At 37.5% G+C, this 7,694-nt stretch overlaps 1 protein-coding gene across 2 annotated transcripts; it reads left to right on the top strand.

Moving 5' to 3' along the window:
* The first annotated feature begins 323 nt into the window (after window positions 1-323).
* On the top strand, window positions 324-5,784 carry tnfrsf9a (tumor necrosis factor receptor superfamily, member 9a). 2 transcript variants are annotated; one of them, XM_079802107.1, is made up of 9 exons: window positions 324-651; window positions 1,595-1,745; window positions 2,627-2,743; window positions 2,891-3,025; window positions 3,853-3,925; window positions 4,010-4,080; window positions 4,167-4,202; window positions 4,312-4,446; window positions 4,550-5,784. In XM_079802107.1, the coding sequence occupies exons 2-9, from the start codon at window positions 1,601-1,603 to the stop codon at window positions 4,678-4,680; spliced, it is 843 nt and encodes a 280-aa protein (XP_079658233.1). In that variant the 5' UTR covers window positions 324-651; window positions 1,595-1,600; the 3' UTR covers window positions 4,681-5,784. The 2 variants fall into 2 exon arrangements, with proteins under 2 accessions (XP_079658233.1, XP_079658234.1); XM_079802108.1 differs by lacking the exon at window positions 324-651 and having other exon boundaries at window positions 1,517-1,745.
* The last annotated feature ends 1,910 nt before the right edge of the window (window positions 5,785-7,694 follow it).

Here is a 7,694-nt window from a genome sequence, read left to right as displayed (position 1 = left end):
CGATGTCTATTTCAAGCTCCGTTCCAAAAATGCCAGGGAAAGAAGGAATACATTAATTATAGATCTAACGAGGACGTCGATATTACTGAACCGCGGAATTTCTATGGATGACATGGCCAAGTGATGCTCATGAGACGTTTGGTGAGCCACTGACTCATGATGTGTCATTAAACACTAAGCAGACGTTGCAGGCTGGCAAAATAACAATGCCAACAGTCAATAACGTATCGATCGATCTATCTATCTATCGTTTTTTCCTGTTTACGTTTCGCGGTAACACCCCAATCTCGATATGAAAATGCCTGAGGAGAAAACACTCGGCCACTGAAGATGACGAAGGGTGCGTCTTAATCAGTTCCCTATAGTCAGGGCACTGATCAGGATATAAGTCAATGGGCTTACTCCCTCAGTGCCCTGACTACTGAACTAGGGAGTTGATTGAGACGCACCCAATGTCAATGTAGGATGAATAGAGAAGCACTTCGGAGCGCACTTGGTTTGTATTCAGCTGGCAAGGCAGAAGCCACGCCTACTTGTGTGTGAGCCCTTCGGTGTTTTTTTCTTCTTGTGTGTGGTGATCTTAAATGAGCAAGTGGAGATTCTCATTTTATTGCGCGTTTGCTGCGAGTCAGGACTACTACACTGAAAACAGTAAGAGAAGTTTATTTATTTACGACTAATTCATTAATACGAACCATATGCTATATTAATAATTGTAACGTAGGTCTATTACTTTAACGTGTACATTTTAAAGGGTTGTTTCACTGTTGACAAAGTTGAATGAACTTATGAATACTTTTTTTTTGATGAAGACATTTTTAATAATGAATAATAATAGGCTATTATAGCAAAATTAAATGATTATACTTGTCCTTATATCCTATATCACTCATATATAGCCTACAGTTAATTACTAACAATGAACTAATAAACAATACATATTACTTAATGATTTCCTTTTAGTTATAAAAAAGTGTTTTCTTTTTGTGTAGGAAGAAATGCCATAGGCTATTAATAAGTGTAACGTATTAACGTGTACATTTAAAAATATTTAAGCATTTGTGGATTTTAGAAGTTCATTGAGCCTGTTTCACTGTTGACAAAGTTGAATGAACTGATTAAGTTTTTTTTTGATGAAGACATTTTTAATAATAATTATAGCAAAAGCAAATGATTATATTTGTCCTTAGCCTACCTATAGCACATATAGCCTACAGTTAATTACTCACAATGAACTAATAAACAATAAATATTACTTAATGATTTCCTTTAGTTGTTAAATTGTTTTCTTTTTGTGTAGGAAGAAATGCCATAGGCTATATTAATAAGTGTAACGTATTAACGTGTACATTTAAAAATATTTAAGCATTTGTGGATTTTAGAAGTTCATTGAGCCTGTGATTCACTGTTGACAAAGTTGAATGACCTGAATAAATTACATTTTTAATAATTTATAATAACAGGCTATTATAGAAAAACATTTATTTTTCCTTATATCACATGTATCCTAGTGGCCTACAATTAATGAACTAATAAACAATAATTATTACTTAATGATTTCTTTTAGTTGGTAAATTGTTTTCTTTTTGTGTAGGAAGAAATGCTGACTGCTTTCCAAGCACTTTATGTCTTGCTGATATTCAGCCTATTAGGCCTACTGGATTACACTATAGGTGCTGATACTGGCTGTGAGGATTGGTCACTGTCTGGATCACATGATGTCTGCTGCAATAGATGCAAGCCAGGTACTCGGACAATAACTGACAGCAATGTGATGTGTTATGTAGGCTAACAAGATATCTGCAATTCTGACATATTCTTGTCTTGAAACGTTATCTTAATTTTACGTTTACTTTTTTATTTTACTTTCCCTTTCTTAATATCAAAGCTGCAAAAAAACGGATTTATTCTTGAACATTACACATTAGTGACCTAGTGAAGCAAGTTTCAGATCATTTTGAAAGTGCCACATGAAAGGGATGTGGTTTAGCACTCAAGGGAAATCCATGAATTGTTCTGTCATTGCATAAAGATGACTAGATCATCCTTGACCTCAACCCAAGGGTTGTCCCAACATATTGCACAATACTAGTGTTCAGAAATTTTACTGTGAATGAGGAGCTCTGTAAAGCTTGCTTGCTTGCTTGAAACGTAAAGTCTCTATTAGCAGTAACTGTCCTTCTTTTTTTGGACACATCATTCCAGATAAGCAAATGTTATGTTGTTGTATGACATCAGATTTAAAATGTTCATATTTTAAGATTATCAGTACTGTATTACTGAAATTCTTTATTATATGGTACAGGAAAGGATGCAGATTTTCTACGATTTTAGTGTATTGAGTGATGTGACCAAAAAATGAATATAGTTAAATATAAGAACAAAATATATATAAGCATAGCCCTACTTGCCATGTCACCACTTTTGGCTTATTTAAGTAAATGTCATAACTTTTGTTTGTTTTATATTTTTCAAAATACTACAACTTTTTTATTGCTGGATTTTAATGAGATGAAAAAAATCTCCCTCATGATTTTGGACCCCTTTTTATAGTGATTAGAGTGCAGAAGTGTCAAATATGTTTGAGTTTCAAAGCCATGCTGTAAAAAGTTGCTTGTGGTTACAGGGAACCGCTTGGTGGAACGTTGTGGAAGTGACCCAAAAGATCTCTGTATCCCCTGTGAAACTGGCAAATACATAACCAGTTTGAACTACTTCTGTTTGAGTTGTACCCAGTGTATAGGTATGATTCCGTTTTACATCCTCACTCCCATTTTTATTAAGCGAATGGTTCGCAGTTTTAGAGAACAAATGATTTTGTTTTATCTGCATCATAATCTTTAAAACATCATACCGTGTAAGCATTAATCTTTCTGGTGCATGTTTATAGGTAAACGGTTTACACTTAAACCTTGCACTAGCAGCAGTGATACCGTGTGTGGATGCAAGCCTGGATATCGGTGTGGAAATGACAAATGTTCTTACTGTGTTACTGAATGCAAGAAGGGGGAGGAGCCCAAAGACCGTAAGGATTCCGTTTACACAGCACCGTTTTCAAACACTTTTTATGCGGTTTGGCCGTTCATTTACATGACAGCTGTGCTTTGGAGGGCTGAAAATGCCAACTTTTGAAAACAATCACAGTGTAAACTACAAAAACGGGAATTTGTGAAAACGGCGATCAGTCTATACGCGCATATGCCCCTATCATACATCCTGCGCAATGCGACGCCAGACGCCACACAAGTGTTTTTTGCTAGTTTCAGCCCGGCGCAGTCATCATTTTCACGTCCAGCGCCATGTTGTTTAAATAGCAAATGCACTCACGCCCATCCGTTTGCCCTCTGAAAACGAGGTGTGTTCAGGTGCATTGTTGGCGTGTCGCTATTTTGAGGTGACTGAAAACAACTGCGCCATTGACCAACAAAAACCTGGTCTAAAGTCAATGCAGTATTTTTTGTGTTATTTAAAGGGCGTGTTAGTAATTATGCGCCTATGGGCGGGTTGCACACCGCACATACTCTCTGCTTATTACACACACACATTGGCAGCAGAACACAAACATTTTAAAATATGAAAAATGGCTTTTAAAGAAAATGAGAGATGAGACTCTGATTGGTTTATTGCACGTCACGGCCAAAACACACCCAAGAGTGAATACAGCGTTTTTAGTCGTTTTTTTTGCGGATCCGTGTGAACGGAGATCATTTGACAATCAAATGTCAATTTTTCGTACATAGCTGTCATGTAAACGCACCCTCAGATTAATAAGCTCTGGATCTGTTCAACAGGAAATTGCTTGCTGTTTTGCTATATTTATTTCATATAAATTCTTTCATTCAATGCTTGCAGGATTGTGTACAAAATGTCCGAAAGGAACATTCAATGACAAAATCCACAGTATGTGCAAAGAATGGAAGAAAAGGTAGCGTACAATTACAGTTTTTCTCTTCTCTGAAATTAGATCTGCATTTGCCATAAAACTCATTCAAACTCCTTCATTCTCTAGTTGTCCCGATGGACAGATTTTGGGCAAAGGAAATGCTACCAGTGACTGTACGTGCACATATTCAGACAAAGGTAAGAAAGGAATACAGGAGGACTACGTAACTTGGATGTCAAGTAACATACTGCTAAATAATGTCATGTTTTTGTTTATGTTGCAGAAATTATACAAACAACCTTACCTGTGGTCAAAAAAGGTAAATGAAAATATCTAGTAAAAAACTCTGCATTGTTGCAGAGCTGTGATCAACATACATTGTCGAATGAATTGCATATCTTTCAATATGTTCAATTCTAACCTTCCAGAACCGACCAACGGGCTTCCGGTTTTCATTGCTGGAGGGATGGCAGGGTTGGCTGCCCTTTGTATCATAGCATCGGTGGTTGCATATGTTTTGTACAAAACAGAGAAGAAGCCGAAAACTGATATCCCTGACCAAGGTACCATTTAAACCCGAGTGCCCATTTTCCTACATGCTCTTCTAGAATAAATTTACCCGTCGTGATGTCTGAATTTACAAGTACTGTCATTTCTTTCTTTTAGACTATTCGGATGAGTCCAGGATTATGGTAGTGGAGCAGGAAGACTGTAGTTGCCGTCATCCTGAGCAGGAACAGGGTGGCAGCTCAGAGTCCATCAGTTCGCAAGACTCAGATTCTAAACTCATAGTGTGAGTTCACTGGACACTTTTATTTTCTTATCTTACTGTAGCATTGCTACAAAAGAGGAAACAGCCACTAAACTGTGAAACACATCGTTGACTGGGTGTCGATCAGCCATTCCAGCTGGTGTAACAAAATGGGCATTTTGATATTCCAAAGCACAAATTGAGCCTTGAGTCACATCACTGTGTATGCATTATGTGTTTAACTTCTGACGTGTAGAGCACCTTGATAACACAAGATGAAAGCATTGTTAACGTAGGTGTGCAGTAGCAGACAGCATGTCAACAGTTTTATGAGAGTAGGCGTCATCTACTGGCGATAGCGTCACATTTTCAGGTCAAAGCCCTCTTGAAATACCCTGGTGGGCTTCCCCACTTTTCTGTTGAAAACAGCACCCTTTACAAACAAATGCTGGACCAAGAACATTGAGACAGGAGAACAATGAGGCTGTTTTACATTGTGTGTTTGCACCTTTCCTTAGTGTTTTTATTTAGTAATAGCATTTTTTGCCCAGTTAAATGTCTGGGAATCAGCAGAGACTATTTACGGTAAATGTGGCTGGCCAAGTCATGTAGGAAGTGGGTTCGAGAAACAATAGTGTTGACTCTGGTGCTGAGACTGAACTTTTGACCTCATCAAGATTTTAGTGCATTTGACTGTTTTTTACATATTAGGATTTAAATATAAATAAATAAAATTGTCAACCTGGGCATATCTAAACCTTGGGTTAACAGAATCACGAGTTATCGTTTTCCATCCATTCAGAGTTCATTCTTTACCCTGGAATGGATAGGGAATTAACACTAGATATACACATCTATCATTTGTGATCATTTATAGGCATTTTGGGTACACTATTGTGTGTCTTGTTCCTAACATCAACCTGCCAAGGGACTACGGATGAAAATTAGCCAGTGTTGGCTAAATCTGCCGCATTTTTACATATTTGATGTATTATTAATGTGTATTGTCCCTGATTAAAAAAAACAAACATAGCATGCGACCTGTTTGAATAAAGGCTCGTTTCGCTCTTACACATTAGTTGGGCTTTTCATTCCCGATTGTACCCTTTCGGTTTGAATTTGATTTAATAAAAATGTCTCCACTCCAGTTGATATTGTTCCATAACTGACATTTCTAACATCGCATCGTTTCACACTGTAAACATTTGGTGGCACAGCAATGCCGGGGTGAACGTGATTTCGCCAAGCGTAACATATTCCTGGATCACCATCTATGATTTACCTGGAACAACATTCCAATCAACCAATCTGATTTGAGCAACATGTTTACAGTTTATGTCAAGTTTAGGCTTATAACCAGGGTTAAAGGGATAGTTCACCCAAAAATGAAAATTAGCCCATGATTTACTCACCCTCAAGTCATCCTAGGTGTATATGACATTATTCTTTCAGATGAACACAGTCGGAGTTATATTAAAAAATGCCCTGGCTCTTCCAAGCTTTATAATGGCAGTGAACTGAAGTCCAAAAAAGTGCATCCATCATTATAAAAGTAATTCATACGACTCCAGGGGGTTAATAATGGCCTTCTGAAGCGAAGCATTTGTGTAAATATCCATATTTAAACCTTTATAAACTAAAATAGCTAGCTTCCGACAGACGGCTGTACGCATCAATTTACGGCGAAAGAATAACCCCTGACCTGAAGCGCAGAGGATAGAGCAAAACAACACCAGTCACGAATTAGAAGTCTGAAACAAGAATTTTTCTTATTTTTCTTACAAAAAACAATCGCTTTGCTTCAGAAGGCCTTTATTAACACCTGGAGTCGTATGGAGTACTTTTATGATGGATGGATGCACTTTTTTGGGCTTCAAATCAGGACCGCCATTCACTACCATTATAGAGCTTGGAAGAGCAAAGATATTTTTTAATATAACTCCAATTTATTTCGTCTGAAAGAAGAATGTCATATACACCTAGGATGGCTTGAGGGTAAGTCATGTGGTAATTTTCATTTTTGGGTGAACTAACCGTTGAAGTGCTACTACATCGGTGTTATTCACCTATCATTTCCCTCTGATTTTAGGGATATAGTTAGGACTAAATTTTCGAACAGGAATGTTGTTCCAGGATCAACAAAATATGTTTTATCCAGAAACACGTCTTACATGGAAAAAATCACACAAAAGACAATAGGCTGGTGTTATGGTCAGTGTGAAAAGCCCTATAGAAGTATATGGGAAGTACAAATACACTCTAGTATCGACTGTTCTGTTTCTTGTAATACATTTGCTGTAAAACAAAAGTCCCGGCTTCCCCAGGGCCCATATAATCCATGTGTTGGGAAATTTCCAGCAAGTAACTAGGCTATGTTTAGTTTATGGAGCAGATATTGAGGTCATTAAACCAGTTGTTGGGTACAAAATCCTCTCAAATTGCGAAAAGAACAGAGGTAAAAAAAAAAAAAAATGTTAAAGGGACTGTCGCTTCTGACACGGCAAGCAATCTAAACCGTCATACTGGATTCTAAGTTTTCACATTGTTAATATCTAATCTAGAAAAAAGATTGTTCACTGTACTGTACATTCTTACATTGTTGGGTGACTCAGCGGGAGTTCCCTGATGACCAGCTTTAAACAAAATGTACTTTGCCTGTAATGTGATCAACCTAGAGTTCACCTAGGAATTACGATGAATCATTTTGCATTCCGGTTTCATTTTCCTCCCACATCTGGTCTCAGGCAAACACTAACATGTGCTGACATGTTAAGAGTTAAATAATGTGCATCCACAAAAAAAGATAACATTTTTGGCTCCAGGGAGATGTTTTGTCTGGGCATTATAATCACAACAGCAGCACTGAGGAGGGAATGGAACAGCTGGTGGGTGGGTGATGATGTGTCCTAAACGGTCAAAAAAGGTCACCCTGTTTAATGTGTCACTTTATGCGTCACCATGGTTTTACGATGTAAAACCCGGTACAGTGTAATCCTGTTTTTAAAAACAAACCAACCTCTTGTGAAAAAGAAAAAAAAAATCCCTGTGCACAAGTTTTGC

The sequence above is a fragment of the Gobio gobio genome (assembly GCF_949357685.1).
Source record: "Gobio gobio genome assembly, chromosome: 21".
NCBI lineage: Eukaryota > Metazoa > Chordata > Actinopteri > Cypriniformes > Gobionidae > Gobio > Gobio gobio.
This window is presented reverse-complemented; position numbering and strand designations above follow the sequence as displayed.